A 22,242-nucleotide genomic window follows, 5' to 3' on the forward strand; every position below is an offset into this window, starting at 1 on the left:
GTCTAACCATTGAGCTACAAAGCCTTTTGGTGCAGCAGCGTCACCTTTAAAACACCAAATTAGTCCAGGAGAGAGTTTGACCTTGCCGGTCTTATTACGAGGTGTTGTGTATGAAATGTGCTATACAAATAAACTTGTAAGTCCCAGGTCCTCTAAAACATAGGATGTACTCGCCAACATGCAGACACGGCGCTCCGCATACGCTTATCACGCACTGCGCGTAGGGCACCAACTGCCTAAGGGGGCACCAAAAAACAAATCAAGCCCGTAAAAATAATCATATTAGTAATTATAATATCAGTGTCTAATATTTAAAATAAAAGCTTGTAACGCATGTTAATAAATAAAAAAAATAACGTAGCATTATTTACTCAACGAGCGGTATCGCTGGTCTACGTTGGTGCCCCCCCTCCCCTAGTAGTTTGTTCCTATTAGGGAAAGGGGGAGGGCTGCGGGGTGCACTTTTGCTCCAACGAAGCAAACTACTAGGGAAAGGGGGAGAGGGGTGGGGTGCACTTTATGCTTCAATCGCAAATTTGGCAGAAGTTTATTCTTGGATATCTGGACATGTCATCAAAAAGGCATCAAGAATTGGGGGCGGAAAAGAGGAAAAGAAAAAAACAATGAGATGATGCTCGCGCGTCACTTGCAGGTATGACAATTTGTTTATTTTGTAGCAGCTACGTTTACATGACCACAGTTAGCAAAAAACAAAACAAAAACACTCCAAACCGCCCCAGTGGAAAGGTTGTGACCAGCACGTTCATTATACGGTATGTTAAATGGAATGTGACGAGACAATATTGTTTCATATGGAACGGCCAAGAGCGGCATGTACTGGTGAAAGTGTCATTTGAAAATAATAATAATAATCATCTTAAGATTAAGTAGATTTCCTCATTTCAAATTCGTAGTTTTAACATTATGTCCAGAATTTTTACATAGTGCCCTATCAGTCCTTCTCTAAAAAGGTAGATTATTAAAATTTTCATGTACCTGTGTTTTAAATATAGGCCTGCACAATACCATAATCCTAATCAATTTAGAAAATGTTTGTACCATGGTTGGTTCAAAACCATATTTCATTGTAGAATCCCTGAATATTGTCTTGTATTTCTGAATACAGGATCAATGCTTCAATATGTTCAAGGAGCATTTCATACCCTAACATAAATGCGGAAATTGCACAAAAGCTGTCATATGATGACCTGATAGCCAATTTTGCAGCCCAGAAATGGAGACATGTGCCTCTGTAGGGCCTCTACTAACTTGCTTGCACTTTGTTTATTTCCAGATGTTTATTTGTTGATAGTAGTGGCATTGAGTTTTATTTTAATTCATTTAGCTTTATTTATTTGAATATTTGGTGTCATTGTTAGTTTTAGAAAGACTTATAATTTATCACTTATTTTTGTGAACATTTTTAAAACTTCAATATTGACACTTACAAGTAGGGCTGGGTATCTATTCAGATTTCCAGAATCGATTTAATTCGATTCACAAGGGCCCGATTTAATTCATGATTCACGATTTTCGATTCAGTTGAGGAATTCATGCAACACATATTTTAGACAGTCAAAAGTACCAATGCTTCAAAGAGTAGAAACTTCTTGCTATAATTTAATGCATTAGTAAGAATATGAAAATTTACATTAGGAATTGAATCCATTGCAGTTACATTAATCTGTTTCATTTAACATGGCCTGATAAAAACAATGAATAATAATTTAAATAAATTACAACCACAGCACAGGCTGTGTAAATAAATTGACAAAAATGGGGGGGGGGTCGATATATTGATACATGGTTTTATGTATCGATATTGGGATATGAAAAGGTGTATCGATATGATAGAGATATATCGATATTTCAAACCCAGCCCTACTGACAAGTTATTTTGTTTAATAAAGCAAAACTGACAAATACTCAGATCAGTTCATTTCTACTAGGGGAGGGGTGATAGGGTGTGTGGACGGAGTGTTGGGGGGGTGGGGTGGGGGTGGGGGGGGGGGGGGGCGTGGTCGGTTGTTGGTCACCACAAAACATTTATGCTTAGGGCACCAAAATGGCTAGCGCCGGTCCTGCCAACATGTACACTTTATTGGTTTAGTCATAAAATACCTGAAAGGCCCAGGTGAGAATTGAACTCACGACCCCTGGTTTACAAGACCAGTGCTCTAACCACTGAGCTACAAGGCCTTTCGCTGCAGTAGCATGACCTTTAAAACACCAAATTACTCCAGGAGAGAGTTTGACCTAAAATCTTCTTACGAGGTGCTGTCCCAGATACTCTAAATCATAGGATGTACTAGGAAACATGTACCCTTTATTGGTTTAGTCATACAATGTCTGAAAGGCCCAGGTGAGAATTGAGCTCAAGACCCCTGGTTTATTCGACCAGTGCTCAAACCACTGAACTACAAGGCCTTGCGCTGTGGTTGCCTGACCTTTAAGACACCAAATTACCCCAGAAGAGTGTTTGACCAGCCATCATACCACTCGGTGTTCAGTCTCAGATACGTAAGAACATAGCATGTACTAGCAAAGATGTGCATTTTATTGGTTTTGTCAAAGAACCTCAGAAAGGCCCAGGTGAGAATTGAACTCACAACCCCTGGTTTACGAGACCAATGCTCTAACCATTGAGCTACAAGGACTTTTGATGCAATAGCGTGACCTTTAAAACACCAAATCACTCCAGGAGAGAGTTTGACAGCAGGTGACATTACGAGGTGTTAAGTCCCACATACTCTAAAATATAGGATGTACTAGCAAACGTGTACACTTTATTGGTTTAGTCATAGATTATCTGTAAGGCCCAGGAGAGAATTGAACTCACGACCCCTGGTTTACAAGACCAGTGCTCTTAACACTGAGCTACAAGGCCTTTCTCTGCAGTAACATGACCTTTCAAACACCAAATTACTCCAGGTGAGAGTTTGACATCCGTCATATTACGAGGTGTTAAGTCCCAGATACCCTAAAACTTGACCACACCTACCAGAATCTCATGTGTTCAGTTCCAGATAACCAAGAACACAGCATGTGCTACCAAAGATATGGACTTCATTAGTTTAGTCAAACAATGTCAGAAAGGCCCAGGTGAGAATTGAACTCACGACCCCTGGTTTACTAGACCAGTGCTCTAGCCACTGAGCAAAAAGGCCTTGCTGTTGGGAAATCAACTTTAAAACAGCAATTTAACACAAGTGGAGTGGTGAACATCTGCACTTCATTGATATAGTCAGACAACCCTAGAAAGGCCCAGGTGAGAATTGAACTCACAACCCCTGGTTTACGAGACCAGTGCTCTAACCATTGAGCTACAAGGCCTTTTGGTTCGATAGCAAGACCTTTGTCTAAAACAGCAATTTATCCTGGTTCTGGCTTGCATCTGATTTAGTAGGTATGAAGGCCCAGATACCCTAAAACACAGCAGCAGTGCCGAACATATACACTTCATTTACATAGTCAAACAACCCCAGAAAGGCCCAGGTGAGAATTGAACTCACTACCCCGGGTTTACGAGAACAGTGCTCTAACCATTGAGCAAAAAGACCTTGCACTGTGGTAGCCTGACCTTTTAAACACCAAATTACCCGAGGGGAGAGTCTGACCGAGGCCATCAGGTGTTCAGTCCCAGACACCAAAGAACATAGTATGTACTAGCAAAGATGTGCATTTTTTTGCTTTAATTCAACGTTTGAAAGGCCCAGGTGAGACTTGGACTCACAACCCCTGCTTACTAGACCAGCGCTCGAACGACTGAGTTACAAGACCTTGCATTGTGGTAGCATGACCTTTAAAAGCCCAAATTACCCCAGGAGAGAATTTGACCACCTACCAGAATCTCATGTGTTCAGTTCCAGATAACCAAGAACACAGAATGTGCTACCAAAGATGTGGACTTCATTAGTTTAGTCAAATAATGTCAGAAAGGCCCAGGTGAGAATTTAACTCACGACCCTTGGTTTACTAGACCAGTGCTCTAGCCACTGAGCAACAAGGCCTTGCTGTTGGGAAATCAACTTTAAAACAGCAATTTAACACAAGTGGAGTGGTGAACATCTGCACTTCATTGATATAGTCAGACAACCCTAGAAAGGCCCAGGTGAGAATTGAACTCACAACCCCTGGTTTACGAGACCAGTGCTCTAACCATTGAGCTACAAGGCCTTTTGGTTCGATAGCAAGACCTTTAAAACACCAAAGTACTCCAGGAGAAAGTTTGACAGGAGGTGATATTACCAGGTGTTAAGTCCCAGATACTCTAAAATATAGGATGTACTAGCAAACATGTACACTTTATTGGTTTAGTCAGAGAATATCTGTAAGGCCCAGGAGAGAATTGAACTCACGACCCCTGGTTTACAAGACCAGTGCTCTAACCACTGAGCTACAAGGCCTTTCGCTGCAGTAGCATGACCTTTAAAACACCAAATTACCCCAGGAGAGGGGTTGACAGTCATATTAAGAGGTGTTAAGTCCCAGATACTCTAAAGCAAAGGATTGACTAGGAAGCATGTATACTTTATTGGTTTAGTCTAACAATGTCTGAAAGGCCCAGGTGAGAATTGAACTCACGACCCCTGGTTTACTAGACCAATGCTCTAACCACTGAGCTACAAGGCCTTGCTGTTGAAACGTAACCTTTAAAACAGCAATTTATCCTAGTTCTGGCTTGCATCTGATTTAATTAGTAGGTATGAAGGCCCAGATACCCTAAAACACAGCAGCAGTGTCGAACATCTACACTTCATTTACATAGTCAAACAACCCCAGAAAGGCCCAGGTGAGAATTGAACTCACTACCCCGGGTTTACAAGAACAGTGCTCTAACCATTGAGCAAAAAGACCTTGCACTGTGGTAGCCTGACCTTTAAAACACCAAAGTACCCGAGGAGAGAGTCTGACTGAGGCCATCAGGTGTTCAGTCCCAGACACCAAAGAACATAGTATGTACTAGCAAAGATGTGCATTTTTTTTGCTTTAATTCAACGTTTGAAAGGCCCAGGTGAGACTTGGACTCCCAACCCCTACTTACAAGACCAGTGCTCGAACGACTGAGTTACAAGACCTTGCATTGTGGTAGCATGACCTTTAACTCTTTGACTGCCAGCCATTTTCGGAAAAGGTAACCCCATACTGCCAGCTGATTTACAGAATTTTACCGATCTTTCAAGCTCCACAGAAAATGTTGTGTTAGGACTATGGAAACGCGGATACTACCAAATGAAAGATTGAAGTCTCATCTTTCATATAAAAAAAAAAGTTTGTTTCTACCTTATTCGGATCTTCAGTAATCAACAATAGAAAACAGCTTCGTTTCACCCAAATCCTCTATTTTCTTCCAAAATACGGAGAAATCAAGCTTTTTGTGAAACGATGTTATTTCATGCACTCTAGTGAATTTGGCACTTTTTTTTTTTTTGCATGAGGGATTCTACAAACACCTAAACTTCTATAAAACACTACCCCAACAGTAAAACAAAGTGTTTTTTGATTGCAAAATAACAGTTTATTTACATGCAACAGTAGCAATCCGAACAAACAATTTGGAAAACTCTTTGCAAACTATTTACACGTGCGCAACAGTTTTTGTCAGTCTGCTTCTGCATGGACTGATTTGCGTAGAGGTTGGTATGATGAACGATGTGCTGGAGAAGTTCATCCGTGATGAAGAGCTCCAGGATGTCAGCTGGCAGGTGGGAATTCAGCTCTGCTGCAGCATCCCTTGGTCCTGGTTTTGCAGCAAAGGGGAAGATGGTTGGCTGCCAGCCTAATTCATCAACTTCATGCCAGCCAGAATCTTTGGGATCTGCAAATATACATTTCAATATATTATTTTAGAGCAGTGTGATGCAAGGTGTGTGTGTGTGCATATGTTTACCTTTTTTTCTTGGGTGTATTGGTTGATGCACATTCTGTAAATTATAGAAGACGTTTACCATCAAATATTTTATTAGTGCTGTGGAGAATCTTTTCTTTTTACCTTTGTTCTGCTCACTGTGAGAAGGGTCACTTTGGGCCCTATGAGGTAGTGATGGCAAAATGAAGCCCCGTAAAGCAGTGAAGCCCTGCAGTGAAATGCTTCACACACACGTAGGGGCTTCAAGATGATTCATTTCCTCGACTACGCCATCATGTGGACAGAAAAATGTATAACATGCTTGGTGCATGCAATAAAATGGTGGGGTGTAAATCATGCTCTAAATACAAAAGAATATATATTTGAAGAGTGTTTTAACATGAATTGTTCTGTGTTACTTTGTCTATGTTTGTGCTTATGCAACAAGTGAAAATGTGAAATAAGGAGGTAAAATAAAGTGCTTATTCATTTTTATTTAAAAACTATTTTTTCCGAAGTTTTTGGACTCAGGCGGTTTCTTTTTTTTGCAGAGAATTTCACCTGCTTTGGAAAAAAACTCTTTCACATGGTACTGATGAAGCAGGGGTACATCGATATGAGATAGCAAGTTTGTATAGAATTGGACGCGTATATTTCTGTGATTCCCAGTACTGAAGGGGACTTTCAACTGTGAACAGAAAAATGTGAATTTTATGTGTTGTCACATTTTATTTTATTTTATTATTGGAATCTGTTAAAATAGTACCATAATTACAGTGCATTACCTTCTGAGGTGAGATCTGCTCAAAGTGCTCCTAAACAAGGGAAAATCTCTTTCTTGCTGGTTCCATCGCAAAAAGAGGCTCGTCAAATCGAATGCCAAAAGCAAAAAAAGTAGCGCAATAAGGGACCCGAAAACACAAAAAGTGAAGGGGAATCCATAGCGTTTCTTTGCCGCTTTTATTTCGAACTACACTCAAACCTAGCGAATCATTTCCTGAATCAGTCACGTGGTACACCTGCTTCGTGGGGCTTCAAACGTCACCACGTACGTCATCAACACACGCATTGACACGCCGTTCATGAACCACTCATCTGCATTACTCGGCACACGCTTCAGGGATTCGACCCGAGAAGCACATCACTACTATGAGGAGGAGCTGAAAGAAACCTATACAATTACAATACTATCGAAAGACTTTCCTTTTATTGTTGCGGTGCATTGAAAATGTTTTTTGTTTTTTTTTACCTTTCTTTGTCGTAGAACCAGCGGTCGGACGTTGCTGTGAGCACGATCTATAAAATATACATTCACGTTTGTATAGGTAATAGATGTTTTAGTGTATATCAGCACATTTACACACGCTGCTAGCAGATCGCCCGAAAAGTTAGGAAAGTAATCTTACTAGCAATCTCTTAGCATGTTAGCGCTTACCTTCACGTTTTTTGGAAGACTGTCCAAGACTGTCTTGCATCGGACCCATAGTAGTCGTCATCGTCCGATGAAACGTCATCTGTGCAGACGTGCTCGGTTGTGCACCACTTTTCTCCGGTGTTAGCATCGCTAGCCGGTGGGGCCTTAGGACGTTATTAGCATCGCTAGCTGGTGGGGCCTTAGGACGTGGTCGAAACGGCCGCGTCACCGCTTCAACTATGACTTAACCCCGTCATCACTGTGCTCTTGAGCACTGGTCGATGCTTTTGAGCTTTGAAAATAAGGATCAAGCGTGAGCTGCTTGCCATCTGTATCCTTTTTTGACTCCCTTAGCCAAGTTAGCCATTCTCTCCCCCTCAACACTCTAGCTCAGCCTCTCTTCTTCTACTGTTGTCTCCTACCCGATCTTGTCCAAAAGACTCATCACAGCCATCTAGTGGCCAGGAATACCCATTATAGTAACCCGATCGGCTTGATACTTTGAGCACAGCTGCCCAAGGCTTTCCTCCACCCGTTTCCATAAAAAAAACATAGTAGACGTCAATTAATGTCTATGGCGGCCTATCCTAGGATTATACTGAACGTTTTTAAACGTTTATGGCGGTCAAAGAGTTAAAAGCCCAAATTACCCCAGGAGAGAATTTAACCACACCTACCAGAATCTCATGTGTTCAGTTCCAGATAACCAAGAACACAGAATGTGCTACCAAAGAGTTGACTTCATTAGTTTAGTCAAACAACGTCAGAAAGGCCCAGGTGAGAATTGAACTCACGGCCCCTGGTTTACTAGACCAGTGCTCTAACCACGGAGCTACAAGGCCTTGCTGTTGGGAAAACAACAATTTAACACAAGGGGAGTGGTGAACATTACACTTCATTGAAATAGTCAGACAACCCTAGAAAGGCCAAGGTGAGAATTGAACTCACAACCCCTGGTTTACGAGACCAGTGCTCTCACCATTGAGCTACAAGGCCTTTTGGTTCAATAGCAAGACCTTTAAAACACCAAAGTACTCCAGGAGAGAGTTTGACAGGTGATATTACGAGGTGTTAAGTCCCAGATACTCTAAAATATAGGATGTACTAGGAAGCATATATACTTTATTGGTTTAGTCTAACAATGTGAAAGGCCCAGGTGAGAATTGAACTCACTACCACGGGTTTACGAGAACAGTGCTCTAACCATTGAGCAAAAAGACCTTGTACTGTGGTAGCCTGACCTTTAAAACACCAAATTACTAGGGGTGGGACAAAAAACCGATTCGACCGAACCATCGGTCGTCAAGGGGAGCTAAACGAACGTAGCAGACTCGTCAACCGATACAAAATCCGCAGGGAATCCTTAGATACATTGCTTGTAAAGCTGTGGACCGGATATCGCTTTACTGTGAATCGGTTGCGAGTGAGGCTGTATGGTTTTCATAACAATAGCAAGAGTTCTGCACCGTGCTCTACTTGTTTTGTTTACATTTCAGTAGCATCACTATTCAAGTTACTTCCGTGTTTACAGAGAGCGAGCAAAGTAGCGGTCAGAGACGCTTCATTCCTCCGATGTTGTAAACATAATGCAAAGACAGACGTTACGCACCTTTTTTGGGGGGGAGGGGGTTCCGCCTACCGTCAACGCCGTGCTCGCGACACGGTGCGCGCGCGCGCACACCGAGTGACAACATGCAACAGTGGAGACAGTTAGCAGAAGCCGGTGCCGTACATCTTGGTATTTCCCATGGCTATCGAGTCCTCTCGGTGCACTTGTATGTCCCGGGCCGGCGTTGGTACTGCGCGCGAGCCAAAAAGAATAACTCCCGTGACGATCCAATGCATGGATTCAAACGACACAGGTATGTCCCACAGCCAACACACCAGCTAAGCTAAAAGCACACTGCAAGTATCTCATTTCTCAGTTTGTGGCTCCCTGTCAATGTACACAACTAGCATGAGCAGCAGATAGGAGAACTGACGTGCCCGCGATTACGTCATCAAACTCAAAATGAACGACAGCCCAAAAAACAAAATATATACAGTAGTAATTCTGTGGTCATCATCGTGTCTCAGATTAAAAAAACAAAAAAGATGTCATACATTAACCAAAAATGAATGTGATGGCAAAGAAAAACAAAAATTGTTAAAAACAAAAATTGTTGATAAAAAGGTTAGGGCACTTTTGGAAATATTTTTGGATATATTAAGTTGTTAAAATGTGTTTGATAGATTTATTGTTCCATGAGGTGGCTTCATATTTCTTTTGGCTGGACGGTAGGTTTATTTCATGTCTTAAATTTATGATTCTGAAATACTTCACAATGTGGACATATTCTGTTTAATTGTGTTGGTGTCTTTTTTAAAGGTTAAATATTTATATTTCAAATTGAATTATCAGCCTTTTGTTTTCCTTATCCTGATTTTGAATTACAAAAAAAACCAAAAAACAATTATAACTGTCAATAACAACTAATAAATATTTAAACTGATACATTTTCAGTCATATCGCCCAGCCCTTTGTTCCGGTCCATTTAAATAACTGATTCAATATATAAAAATATAGAAGACATTGTTGTTGTTCTTTTTTTTACACATTTGTAGATACTGTAAAAATTTGTGGTGTTTTAAGATTAATGTTTACAACCAACAAATATCACTATAAGTTTTGAATATTGAAATTAATCGTATCGAATCGAAAATTGTATCGTTCCCAAACTTAATCGAACCGTATCGAACCGTTCTGTTCTGAAAGATAATCGTTTTTCAATCAAATCGCAACTTGTGTATCGAGATACAAATCGAATCGGCCTCATGTCAGAGATTCCCACCCCTACAAATTACCCCAGGAGAGAGTCTGACCGAGGCCATCAGGTGTTCAGTCCCAGACACGAAAGAACATAGTATGTACTAGCAAAGATGTGCATTTTTTTTTTGCTTTAATTCAACGTTTGAAAGGCCCAGGTGAGACTTGGACTCACAACCCGTGCTTTGGAGACCAGTGCTGGAACCACTGAGTTACAAGACCTTGCATTGTGGTAGCATGACCTTGAAAAGCCCAAATTACCCGAGGAGAGAATTTGACCACACGTACCAGAATTTCATGTGTTAAGTTCCAGAAAACCAAGAACACAGCATTTGCTACCAAAGATGTGGACTTCATTAGTTTTGTCAAAAAATGTCAGAAAGGCCCAGGTGAGAATTGAACTCACGACCCCTGGTTTACTAGACCAGTGCTCTAACCACTGAGCTACAAGGCCTTGCTGTTGGGAAATTACCTTTAAAACAGCAATTTAACACAAGGGGAGTGGTAAACATTGCACTTCATTGATATAGTCAGACAACCCTTGAAAGGCCAAGGTGAGAATTTAACTCACAACCCCTGGTTTACGAGACCAGTGGTCTAACCATTGAGCTACAAGGCCTTTTGGTGCAATAGCAAGACCTTTAAAACACCAAAGTACTCCAGGAGAGCGTTTGACCTAGACAGTCATATTAAAAACAAAGCAGGAGTGCCAACACCTGGACTTCATTGACATAGTCAAGAAACCCCAGTAAGCCCCAGGTCAGAATTGAATTCACAATCCCAGGTTTACGAGACCAGTGCTCTAACCATTGAGCTACAAGAGCTTGCACTGTGGTAGCCTGACCTTTAAAACACAAAATTACTCCAGAAGAGAGTTTGAGACATTACGAGGTGTTGTGTATGAAATGTGTGATACAAATTATACTAATTTTAATTATATTATACTAACTAATTAAGTACCAGGTCCTCTAAAACATAGAATGTACGAGCAAACACGTACATTTTATTGGTTTAGTCACATAATGTCTGAAAGGCCCAGGTGAGAATTGAGTTCAAGACCCCTGATTTACTAGACCAGTGCTCTAATCACTTGTCCTTGCTGTTGAGACATTTAACCTGGTTCTGGCTTGCATCAGTGAGAAAATTAGTCGGTATTTAGGCCCCGATACCCTAAAAGACAGCAGCAGTGCCAAGCATCTAAACTTCATTGATATAGTAAAACAACCCCAGAAAGGCCCAGGTGAGATTTGAACTCACAACGCCTGGTTTACGAGATCATTGCTCTAACCACTGAGCTGTTGAGATATGACCTTTAAAAAACAATTTAAGCTGGTTCTGGCTTGCATTTGAATTCATTACTAGGTGTTAAGGCCCAGATACCCTAAAACACAGCAGCAGTGTCGAACATCTGCACTTCATTGATATTGTCAAACAAACCCAGAAAGGCCCAGGTGAGAATTGAACGCACAGCCCCCGGTTTACGAGAACAATGCTCTCACCACTGAGCTACAAGGATTTTTGGTGCAGTAGTGTGACCTTTAAAACACCAAATTACTCCAGGAGAGAGTTTTACCTAATATTAAGAGGTGTTAAGTCCCAGATACTCTAAAACATAGGATGGACTAGGAAGCATGTATACTTTATTGGTTTAGTCTTACAGTGTCTGAAAGGCCCAGGTGAGAATTGAACTCACGACCCCGGTTTTACTAGACCAATGCTCTAACCACTGAGCTACAAGGACTTGCTGTAGAAACATGACCTTTAAAACAGCAATTTATCCTGGTTCTGGCTTGCATCTGATTTAGTTGGTATGAAGGCCCAGATACCCTAAAACACAGCAGCAGTGCAAAACATCTGCACTTCATTGACATAGTGAGACAAGCCCAGAAAGGCCCAGGTGAGAATTGAACTCACAACCCCTGGTTTTCAAGACCAATGCTCTAACCATTGAGCTACAAGAGATGGCACTGTGGTAGCCTGACCTTTAAAACACTAAATTACCCCAGGAGAGAATTTGACCACAAATACCAGAATATAATGTGTTAAGTCACAGATAACCAAGAACATAACATCAGTTACCAAAGATGGGGACTTTATTAGTTTAGTCAAACAATGTCAGAAAGGCCCAGTTGAGAATTGAACTCATGACCCCTGCTTTACTAGAGCAGTCCTCTCACCACTGAACTACAAGGCCTTGCTGTTGAGACATAAGCTTTAAAACAGCAATTTAAGCTGATTCTGGCTTGCATCCATGACTTCATTAATTGGTATTAAGGCCCAGATACCCTAAAACAGAAGGGGAGTGGCAAACATCTGCACTTCATTGATATAGTCAGACAACCCGAGAAAGGCCAAGGTGAGAATTGAACTCACAACCCCTGGTTTACAAGACCAGTGCTCTAACCATTGAGCTACAACTCCTGTTGGTGCAGCAGCATCACCTTTAAAACACCAAATTAGTCCAGGAGATAGTTTGACCTTGCCAGTCATATTATGATGTGATGATATAATGTGCTATACAAAAAAACTTAAGTAAGTAAGTCCCAGGTCCTCTAAAACATAGGATGTACTGGAAACGTGTACACTTTATTGGTTTAGTCATAAGTAGCACCTATGCTATCAGGCAGAGGGAGATAAGCAACTGGACTAATTCTAGATTCGATGAGTGGTGAAATTGAAGAAAATACCAGAGGCAGTAACTTGAACGTAAGCCGGCAATTTAATGTGAACATTGAACAAGACGGACAAGAAGACAGTAGGAAAATATATACACCTTATGTTGATGTAAGGAGTTATACAAAAAGTTTTAATTTCAATCTATTTTCTGATCCTGTTTTATTTCTATTTTATTTTATTGACCGGTCAATTAGTTTAGTTTTGGGTAATAAGCCTATTATTAGTCACTTAATTTTAGGTTTAAGCACACCAATAGGCTCACAGTATTAACCCAAATCAATTTCCAAAATGTGCAATAACACTTCAAAATTCACTTGAGTGCTCATTCACAATATCACAATTCAATTCAATAACAATAGGAAAATGCAAAGCAACAATAGAACAAATTTCAAATGTCCTTTAGCTTAGCAACATCCCATGTGTCCATTCGCAATGTGTTGATTGCACACGCTGTGCTCTCAAAGTTCTGTATATCCAAAGGAAGCAAAGGAAAATTCCAATTCCTACCGCGACCTTGGTAGCAACAGGGTTACAGTGAAGATGAAATCACGTGTTGTCCTGTGATGGTTGTCGGAGTCGTAGTTCGTTGGGTAGCTCGCCACTCGGATCACCGAGACTTGTGTTCGAGTCCAAAGTGGGTTTTTTTCCATCCGGAAAAAAAACCCTGGCCAAAACTCGTCTAGTAAAAGGTTTTAGTCCTTCAATCATCACACCCTTCCTCAGGTAGGGATAAAAAATGAAGGCTTTAAGTAGAAAAACTTCTTTAGTTCAACGATGTTGCACCAACGGCAATCTGTGTTCAATGCGCACCTCTCAATACAGTCTGCTCCGGTAGACTGTGTGGTGGGGGGAGGGACGGTGCATTGAAAACTTTATTGTTCACAAAAAGTACAATCATGCATCTAAACAAAACTGTTTATCTTTTGAAGTAGTATTACATATTCATGTATTTGTCACGATATATTTCTCAATATCATTTCATATTTTATTTAACTACTTAATTATCTCATTTATATATTTATTTATTAGTCTTTCACATGTTACTCCTAACAGGGGTTACCCATACAATATCTGAAAGGCCCAGGTGAGAATTGAACTCACGACCCCTGGTTTACAAGACCAATGCTCTAACCACTGAGCTACAAGGTCTTCCGCTGCAGTAGCATGACCTTTAAAACACCAAATTACTCCAGGAGAGAGTTTGACCTAGAGAAATCTTACGAGGTGCTGTCCCAGATACTCTAAAACATAGGATGTACTTGGAAAATGTACCCTTTATTGGTTTAGTCATACAATGTCTGAAAGGCCCAGGTGAGAATTAAGCTCAAGACAGCTGGTTTACTAGACCAGTGCTCTAACCACTGAACTACAAGGCCTTGCGCTGTGGTAGCATGACCTTTAAGACACCAAATTACCCCAGGAGAGAGTTCGACCTAGCCTATCAGAACACTCAGTGTTCAGTCCCAGATGCAAATGAACATAGCATGTACTAGCAAAGATGTGCATTTTACTGTTTTAATTAAGCAACGTTTGAAAGGCCCAGGTGAGAATTGAACTCACTACCCCTGGTTTACAAGACCAGTGCTCTAACCACTGAGCTACAAGGCCTTTCGCTGCAGTAGCATGACCTTTAAAACACCAAATTACTCCAGGAGAGAGTTTGACCTAGAGTCATCTTACGAGGTGCTGTCCCAGATACTCTAAATCATAGGATGTACTAGGAAACATGTACCCTTTATTGGTTTAGTCATACAATGTCTGAAAGGCCCAGGTGAGAATTGAGCTCAAGACCCCTGGTTTATTCGACCAGTGCTCAAACCACTGAACTACAAGGCCTTGCGTTGTGGTAGCCTGACCTTTAAGACACCAAATTACCCCAGAAGAGTGTTTGACCAGCCATCATACCACTGGGTGTTCAGTCCCAGATACGAAAGAACATAGCATGTACTAGCAAAGATGCACATTTTATTGGTTTAGTCAAAGAACCTAAGAAAGGCCCAGGTGAGAATTGAACTAACAACTAGGGGTGCACCGATCACACTTTTTTGGCCGATCACCGATCACCGATCTTTAAAACTGTCTGACCTGCCGATCTCGATTTTTGCCGATCCCGATTATTTTTTTTTTCCCTCAAAACCAAGAGCATACACCTTAAATGTTCCTTTTTTTTATTGAAAAACACTGAGCAATACCTGTCAAACAAGGTAAAACATGTTTAAAACACATTTAGTAGTTCTCTCAAATATAATTGAAATAAAAAATAATAAAATAAAACTTGTGGAATAGGTTATAGCAAAGACCAGTTTTGAGAGTTTTCAAAAAAAAAGTGCACGGCAGTATCAGTAAAGCTTCCTTCCTGAGTATTTTTTCCTTGTAGTGCAAAACGAATAAATGTCTAAATGCAGATGTGTCACAATCTAGATGTAAAATATCCATCCAAAAATATCTTGCACCAACTTATAGGATCAAAACCTCCTAAAGTAAAACATTCTACAAAAAAAAAAAAAAAAAGTGCAGCATGCACAACATTTTCAAAGTCAACAAGTTGTCACAACAACACAACTCCAGTCACTTCTGCATTAATGGAAGGTTTTTCTTGATGAACAAAAGCATCTCTGCTTTATCACCAGACAAACGACTTCTTTTTTCATCGACATGACCAGCTAAGCTAAACAGGCGCTCACTTTCAATGCTTGTGCATGGGGCAGAAAGATAGGCTTGGGCAAGTGCCGCAAGTTCAGGGAAACGATTTTCATTGAGCTTCCAGAAGGGTCCTCCACGACCGAAAAAGGCTGGTCATCTAATGCCATGAACTCCATTATTTTTCTCGTGGTCGCTTTGCTCCTTTCGCTGCTCATAAGCGCCAACAGCGGTCCATGGTCTGGCTCCTTGCTCGCGCTAGCTTTAGCTAAGTTAGCCTTAGCTTGGTTGCTAACTTCAAACGCCGCATACTCAGCAGTGTGGTGGGTCCTTAAATGACGAATGAGGTTTGTTGTATTGAATGCCTTGCGTGCAGTCCCACCACGACTTATTTCGACGTTGCACGAATTACAAATTGCGATCCTGGGCTCCTTTACTTTTATCGTGAAATACTGCCAAACTGTCGACATACTGTTGCTGCTGTTTGTATTGCAGCGCACACAAGTGCGCATTTGCACACGTGACCTTGTGGGCGGGCTTATGTCTCAGCAGAAGAGGGCAATGGTTGACTTTTTCGTACTTTTATGCGAGAGAGATGTGATCGGTAGACAAGATCAAATTTATTTTGAGGGATCGATCGATCACCGATCGCCCAAAATTACGAAAATTGAGGCCGATCGATCGGTCGGCCGATCGATCGATGCACCCTTACTAACAACCCCTGGTTTACGAGACCAGTGCTCTAACCATTGAGCTACAAGGCCTTTTGATGCAATAGCATGACCTTTAAAACACCAAATCACTCCAGGAGAGTTTGACAGCGGGTCATATTACGAGGTGTTAAGTCCCAGATATTCTAAAACATAGGATGTACTAGCAAACATGTACACTTTATTGGTTTAGTCATAGAATATCTGTAAGGCCCAGGCGAGAAATGAACTCACGACCCCTGGTTTACAAGACCAGTGCTCTAACCACTGAGCTACAAGGCCTTTCCCTTCAGTAGCATGACTTTTAAAACACCAATTCACTCCAGGAGAGTTTGACAGCTGGTCATATTACGAGGTGTTAAGTCCCAGATAGTCTAAAACATAGGATGTACTAGAAAACATGTACACTTTATTGGTTTAGTCATAGAATATCTGAAAGGCCCAGGCGAGAATTGAGCTCACGACCCCTGGTTTACTAGACCAGTGCTCTAACCACTGAGCTACAAGGCCTTGCTGTTGAAACATGACCTTTAAAACAGCAATTTATCCTGGTTCTGCCTTGCATCTGTGATTACATTAGTAGGTACTAACTCCCAGATACCCTAAAACACGCAGTAGTAGTAGTAGTAGAACATCTGCACTTCGTTAGAGTCAACCCCTGAAAGGCCCAGGTTAGAATTGAACTCACAACACCTGTTTTAGTAGACCAGTGTTCTTATCACTGAGCTGTAAGACCTTTGTGTTGGTGCAACATGACCTTCGACACAGCAAATTAACCTGGTTTTGGTTAGCCCATGCCACCATAAAACACTGAGCATTCACTTCCAGAGATACCAAATACAAGCATACCAATGCAATACTACAAAACGTCTGAAGTTTGTTCGGTGAGTAAATGATTCCTTGAGAGGCCCCAGCAAGAATAGCAGTACCAAACATCTGCGCTTCATTGGTTTAATCAAACAGTCATTGAAAGGCCCAGGTGAGAATTGAACTTACAACCCATGGTATAGTATACCAGTGTTTTTATCACTGAGTTAGAAGACCTTTCTGTTGCAGCAGACTAGACTGTCAAAACAGTAAATTAACCTGGTTCTGGTTTAGCAAATGACTGGCCAGAGACCCTAAAAAGAGGCATAACAATGCATTACTACCATACATCTGAAGTTTGTATGGTGAGTCAATGATTCCCTGAAAGGGCCAGATGAGAATTAAACTCACAACCGCTAGTTGACAAGAGCAGTGTTCTAACCACATAGATACGAGGACTTGTGGTTGTGGAAACATGACCTTTAAAATAACAATTTAACCCAGTTTTGGCTTTGCCAGTAAGTTGCATTGACCGAACGTTATTTGGTAGTTTGTTGGAATCTAGGACTATTCATATATTATGCAAATTATTACCTATTGTGTTAATTGGATGGCAATGTAATGCTCAGATGTAAGTAAATGAAATAAAAAATATCAGAATTTCTTATATGTAAATGTACCTTTCTTGAAAAACTGATATCTCCTGTCCCATCATAATGTTTTATGCCAAAGTCAAATGTTTTCAGTATACTGTACAGTAGTGATGGGTTGATGAGGCATCGTGAAGTGTGTTGACACAATGACACACTGTGTTGATACTGTGTCACTGAATACTTACACCTGCTGGAATTTAAAAGTCTCTGCAGGCAACCCACTTGACAGTGTGAACTGACACTGGTTAGATGACCTAGTATATTCAATAATAACATTTAAGTCTTAGCATTTATATTGTATCATTCCATATCTTTAAATGTGAACATATAATGAAAAAAATATCTACCATGATTGTACATTCAATCATGTGAATGAAGACACTTGTCAACTATAGTCTTCACAAGTTTTTATTAACAAAAATAAGTTTCTCCAACAGGGTTATCAACAAAGCAACTGTGAGAAAGTCAAAGACTGACTATATACATGACCGCATCATGGGTGTATCAGCAACATCACTGTCATGCTTGGCCCGATAATGCCTCAGCATTGAGGAGGTGCTTTTGTTTGTGTAGGACAAGTCTGATGAACAAATGTGACATTTCACCTGCAAAAATAATGTGAATGACAAATTAAGAGTTAGGCTACATTGAAATTGATTGGAATTAGAATGGAACAAGTCGAAAATCAGAGAGGGAACAAGAAGTTTGAAATAAATACCTTATTTTCCGAAAGGAGTTCAAAAATTGTCCCACACGGCAGACAACTTTCTTTTCCACTGGGCCTGCTCCATCATTCACAACAACGTACACAAGGAACTATACGAGTGTTTCAGGAGTTGCATCCCGTTGACAGATGCACTTCCTATAAACACTTGACTAAGTTCACTGAGTTGAGCGCGTTCTTGCCTGGTCGACGCAGTTCAAACATCGGTCATGTGATTTTGTTAAAGCGGTACTCAGGGATTGCTCTGTGAGTTCGGCGCGTGCATCCATCACGATCCATCCATCCATTTTATTGACCGCTTATTCCTCACAAGGGTCGCGGGAGTTGCTGGCGCCTATCTCAGCTGGCTCTGGGCAGTAGGCAGGGGACACCCTGGACTGGTTGCCAGCCAATCGCAGGGCACACAGAGACGAACAACCATCCATACGCACAAGCACACCTAGGGACAATTCGGGGCGCCCAATTTCCTGCCATGCATGTCTTTGGAATGTGGGAGACCGGAGTACCCGGAGAAGACCCACGCGGGGATCCATCACTACTGTACAGCAAAAAACAATCAAACCAAAAAAGGCCCACTTTGCATAAAGGGAACGTCAACCACTACATGACTGATACCAACTTATGTTTAGATTTTACAAATTGCAAAGAATAGCCACAATAATACCAACATGTATTACATTAATAGCTCATCCAAGCTGCCAATCAAAATTGACCACTGGAAAAAGGTATTTTGATATGCAACTCTTGTACTGGATATACTTTGGGGAGCTGAGCCAATTGAATATTTGAAAGGAAATAACTGTAATCAGCTGACTAGGCATGTTTGGGTCAGCTTATGTTGCTGTGTTGTCCAGCTGAGTTGGCTGGCGTGTGTTTCTGAATTTAAATGCTTATGCTCAGTCATTTTCTTATCGCTGTGCGGTATGAATGAGTAAACACAATTAAAGTACAGCGCTGAAGTTGCTTAGACAGACAATCATGTTGACTATTTATGTGCTTAGGCATTAACACAGATGATGTATCCAGTGGACACAGTCCAATGACGAAGGACAGGACTCCTCTTCTTCCTCCTCACCACCACATTCCTCCTCATCTCAACTCTCCGTCTCTGGTAGGCAATCCCTCTCATCATCTTCATAAGAGGGAACATGCAACTATGACGTTTTGATATAAACCAAATTATAGTTGGAAGGCTGGTTAAGCAGTGAATATACGGTAACTGTCTATGTGCCTGTTTACATTAACGTTATGCCACTTTACTCTCTTTCTTTTCTTACTGAATTCACCCTACTGTCTCCTTTACATCAATTCCATCAGGTGCCTGTTACAGGTTCAGCCAGCACGCTGACTCTCGAACTACTACATTTGAGCCTGGCAACTCTACTGTTGCTGCTTTCACCATGGCGACCCTGTTGACGCCCGAGTGGCAAAACCGGGGACTGAGAAACAACCACATCCTGTGTGTGGTAACCTCTTTGAGCACAGTTCGGCCACTGTTACAGCAATGATAATTTGATGATGTAAGATGAACTATGGATTCAAGCGTGTTAGCATTTTGTATTATGTGCACTTAACACTATGTGTATCACATGTATTTAACTTTCATAGCATAGATGTCAAAGCACTACTTTTTTCAAGAGGTGTAAATACAAATCTATATATTATATATTTATATAAAGAGTTTATGTAGATTATTTTTGTGTGTAAATTGTGCATACTATAGAAGACAGCACACTGACTTGTAGATATTAATTGCACTTTTTTTAATCACTTACTGGTATGATTCATAAAAACTAGTGAGTAGTCATAGTAGTATAATAAATGTGATTAATGAATACAACTGAAGACAGAGACCCAGACATTACGTGTAACATGCTTTCAAAATGGACAGAACACCTATTCACAGTGCCTTTTTTAATTATGTGAAATAAATAGAAATAATAAACCTGTTCACAAAATGCTATTTTTTTTTATTTTTATTTTTTTTACAAGCAGATGATTGCTTGAATACTTTATGTAATGCATGATGCATAGACCTTTTTTTAATTTAACTTCATCCTCTCCAACAAATCAGTTCAACAAGTTTTACTTTTGTTGTCACACAATATGAACAAAATGCTGTACCTATTTTCTTCTCAGATTTTTATATAGACCTCTTCGCTTCACAAAGATGTAAAAAAAGAAACTGAAGAAAGGACATAAATACAGGTAGCTATTCCTGGTACAACAAAGCCATCTGTTTGACGAGTTGGTCTTAATCACAGTCATGTTGTCTTTATTTCACTGGCTGGCTTGTTTCCAAACAAATTAATTCAGGGACAAATCATATTTGTCGTCCAAGACAACAATGCTGCATTCGAGGATGGTCGGAAATCGGACTTTTTGAAGTTCAAACCAGGAAGTGTGTACGGGAACCTAAAACTAGATAGCTTTCTTCATTCATAAATATTCGACATAATTTTGTCATGTTTCAGTTCGGTGGGGTTGGGGTTTTGTTTAATTTTGGGTGTTTATGTTGTCTGTTGTCTGGTTTTGTCTCCCCTAGTCTCGTCAGTTAACCTCGTCCACCTGTGTGTGTCGCCCCTCCCCGTTTGTGTGAACTAATTAGTGCCCTCTGCCTGCTGTGTCTCCCAGGTGTTTCCTGTTGGTATCTCGTTAGTGTTGGTATAAAGAAGTGGACTACCGAATGAACAATTCTGAGCTCTGAGAAAAAAAAAAAAAAAAAAAAAAAAAAAAAAGGTATAAAGAAGTGGAAGTTGGTTTCATGTGGGAGTTAAGTCTGGTCTCTGCTTGTCAGGTGTGCTAAGCTATAGTCTTGTCTTCGTAGTTTGTTTTCGTAGTTCAGTCAAGTTTCCCCACTCTGTTCTCCATGTCTACTCAAGTTCTCCAGTGTTAACTCAAGTTCTCCACGTCCATCCAAATCCTCCACGATCAGCTCAAGTTCTCTACGTCATGTCAAGTCTTGCCCACGTCAACCCCGTCTACGTCATGCCAAGTCATCCCCATGTTATGCCAAGTCAACTTCACGTCCATGCCAAGTCTGTCCATGTCTGTCATGCCACATCTGTCCAGGTTCGTCATGCCACATCTGTCTGTCAGGCCTGCGGATCCAGCCCGCTGAGTGTGCGTGTGTCTTCCAGGTGTGGTGCATTGGAGTCAAGCAGCAGGTGTGTCCAATTAATCAGCAGCCTACTTAAGCCAGCCTCTGACTCCACCACACCTCCAGATCGTCACAACTCCTGAACGAGTTTGTACATCCAGCTTTACCTTTAAACCTGAACCAACCTTTTATTGTCTCTCCTGACCTGCATTTCCATCCTCCTTTCAGCCCGCTGTCCTGCCCGCCGACCCAGACCTTGACACACGCCTCGCCACCCAGAACCAGCCCCCAGCACCCAACGGACTGCAACCTCCTTCTGGCCATCCACTGTTGTAATAAAACTTTGCCAACTCATTCATTCTCTTTTTCTGCATTTGGGCCCCCCCGCACCGGAACCGTGACAGCACGATCTGGCCAGCTCTGGACCCAGCAGAGAACGATTCCGTTCGTCAGACCCTGACCGGACAAGGCTTGCTTTTGGACCAACATGACAATGCCCTGAACTTTTTGATTGGACAGGTACGTGAATTCTCACAAGCCCTCACGACCCTCCAACAGCAACATAGGGCCTTTCAGACACAAAGACAATCCGCAGCTACACCTGCCACGCCCACCGCACCTCCTCCCCATGTCATTAAAGAACCGTACGTGCCCACACCGGCCTCTTATGATGGTGATTTAGGAGCTTGCCGTCCCTTTCTAGTCCAGTGTTCTCTAGTCTTCAGTCAGCAGCCTCTGTCATATGCTTCCGACCACGCTAAGATAGCTTACCTCATAGGCTTCCTCCGTGGCGCGGCTCTAGCATGGTCCACTGCGGAGTGGGACAAACAGTCCCCTGCTTGCACATCCTATTCCGCCTTTACG

General features: G+C 41.3%; 1 protein-coding gene, 1 long non-coding RNA gene and 16 other non-coding genes across 18 annotated transcripts in view; 1 reads left to right on the top strand and 17 right to left on the bottom strand.

Moving 5' to 3' along the window:
• Window positions 1–20,227, top strand: part of LOC144027723 (glypican-5-like) — a 97,218-nt gene extending 76,991 nt beyond the window's left edge. The window contains exons 10-11 of the mRNA XM_077535497.1: window positions 19,280–19,389; window positions 19,596–20,227. Of these exons, the coding sequence (XP_077391623.1) occupies window positions 19,280–19,389; window positions 19,596–19,694 (209 nt within the window). The 3' untranslated portion in view covers window positions 19,695–20,227. The remainder of the gene's footprint in view (window positions 1–19,279; window positions 19,390–19,595) is intronic.
• trnat-ugu (transfer RNA threonine (anticodon UGU)) lies at window positions 2,127–2,199 on the bottom strand. The gene has a single exon. It is a non-coding gene; the product is annotated as a tRNA-Thr (tRNA).
• On the bottom strand, window positions 2,585–2,657 carry trnat-cgu (transfer RNA threonine (anticodon CGU)). Its single transcript has one exon. It is a non-coding gene; the product is annotated as a tRNA-Thr (tRNA).
• trnat-ugu (transfer RNA threonine (anticodon UGU)) lies at window positions 2,815–2,887 on the bottom strand. The gene has a single exon. It is a non-coding gene; the product is annotated as a tRNA-Thr (tRNA).
• On the bottom strand, window positions 3,261–3,333 carry trnat-cgu (transfer RNA threonine (anticodon CGU)). Its single transcript has one exon. It is a non-coding gene; the product is annotated as a tRNA-Thr (tRNA).
• Window positions 4,104–4,176, bottom strand: trnat-cgu (transfer RNA threonine (anticodon CGU)). The gene has a single exon. It is a non-coding gene; the product is annotated as a tRNA-Thr (tRNA).
• On the bottom strand, window positions 4,334–4,406 carry trnat-ugu (transfer RNA threonine (anticodon UGU)). Its single transcript has one exon. It is a non-coding gene; the product is annotated as a tRNA-Thr (tRNA).
• trnat-agu (transfer RNA threonine (anticodon AGU)) lies at window positions 4,560–4,632 on the bottom strand. The gene has a single exon. It is a non-coding gene; the product is annotated as a tRNA-Thr (tRNA).
• On the bottom strand, window positions 5,511–8,023 carry LOC144027726 (uncharacterized). Its single transcript, XR_013285525.1, has 3 exons — window positions 5,993–8,023; window positions 5,891–5,924; window positions 5,511–5,818 (listed from the first exon to the last, which is right to left on the bottom strand). It is a non-coding gene; the product is annotated as an uncharacterized LOC144027726 (long non-coding RNA).
• On the bottom strand, window positions 8,032–8,104 carry trnat-agu (transfer RNA threonine (anticodon AGU)). Its single transcript has one exon. It is a non-coding gene; the product is annotated as a tRNA-Thr (tRNA).
• On the bottom strand, window positions 8,186–8,258 carry trnat-cgu (transfer RNA threonine (anticodon CGU)). The gene has a single exon. It is a non-coding gene; the product is annotated as a tRNA-Thr (tRNA).
• trnat-agu (transfer RNA threonine (anticodon AGU)) lies at window positions 10,450–10,522 on the bottom strand. Its single transcript has one exon. It is a non-coding gene; the product is annotated as a tRNA-Thr (tRNA).
• On the bottom strand, window positions 10,615–10,687 carry trnat-cgu (transfer RNA threonine (anticodon CGU)). The gene has a single exon. It is a non-coding gene; the product is annotated as a tRNA-Thr (tRNA).
• Window positions 12,417–12,486, bottom strand: trnat-ugu (transfer RNA threonine (anticodon UGU)). Its single transcript has one exon. It is a non-coding gene; the product is annotated as a tRNA-Thr (tRNA).
• Window positions 13,821–13,893, bottom strand: trnat-ugu (transfer RNA threonine (anticodon UGU)). The gene has a single exon. It is a non-coding gene; the product is annotated as a tRNA-Thr (tRNA).
• trnat-ugu (transfer RNA threonine (anticodon UGU)) lies at window positions 14,280–14,352 on the bottom strand. Its single transcript has one exon. It is a non-coding gene; the product is annotated as a tRNA-Thr (tRNA).
• On the bottom strand, window positions 16,304–16,376 carry trnat-ugu (transfer RNA threonine (anticodon UGU)). The gene has a single exon. It is a non-coding gene; the product is annotated as a tRNA-Thr (tRNA).
• On the bottom strand, window positions 16,532–16,604 carry trnat-agu (transfer RNA threonine (anticodon AGU)). Its single transcript has one exon. It is a non-coding gene; the product is annotated as a tRNA-Thr (tRNA).
• Window positions 20,228–22,242: the final 2,015 nt, after the last annotated feature.

The sequence above is a fragment of the Festucalex cinctus genome, chromosome 10, assembly GCF_051991245.1.
Source record: "Festucalex cinctus isolate MCC-2025b chromosome 10, RoL_Fcin_1.0, whole genome shotgun sequence".
NCBI classification, from domain to species: Eukaryota; Metazoa; Chordata; class Actinopteri; order Syngnathiformes; family Syngnathidae; genus Festucalex; species Festucalex cinctus.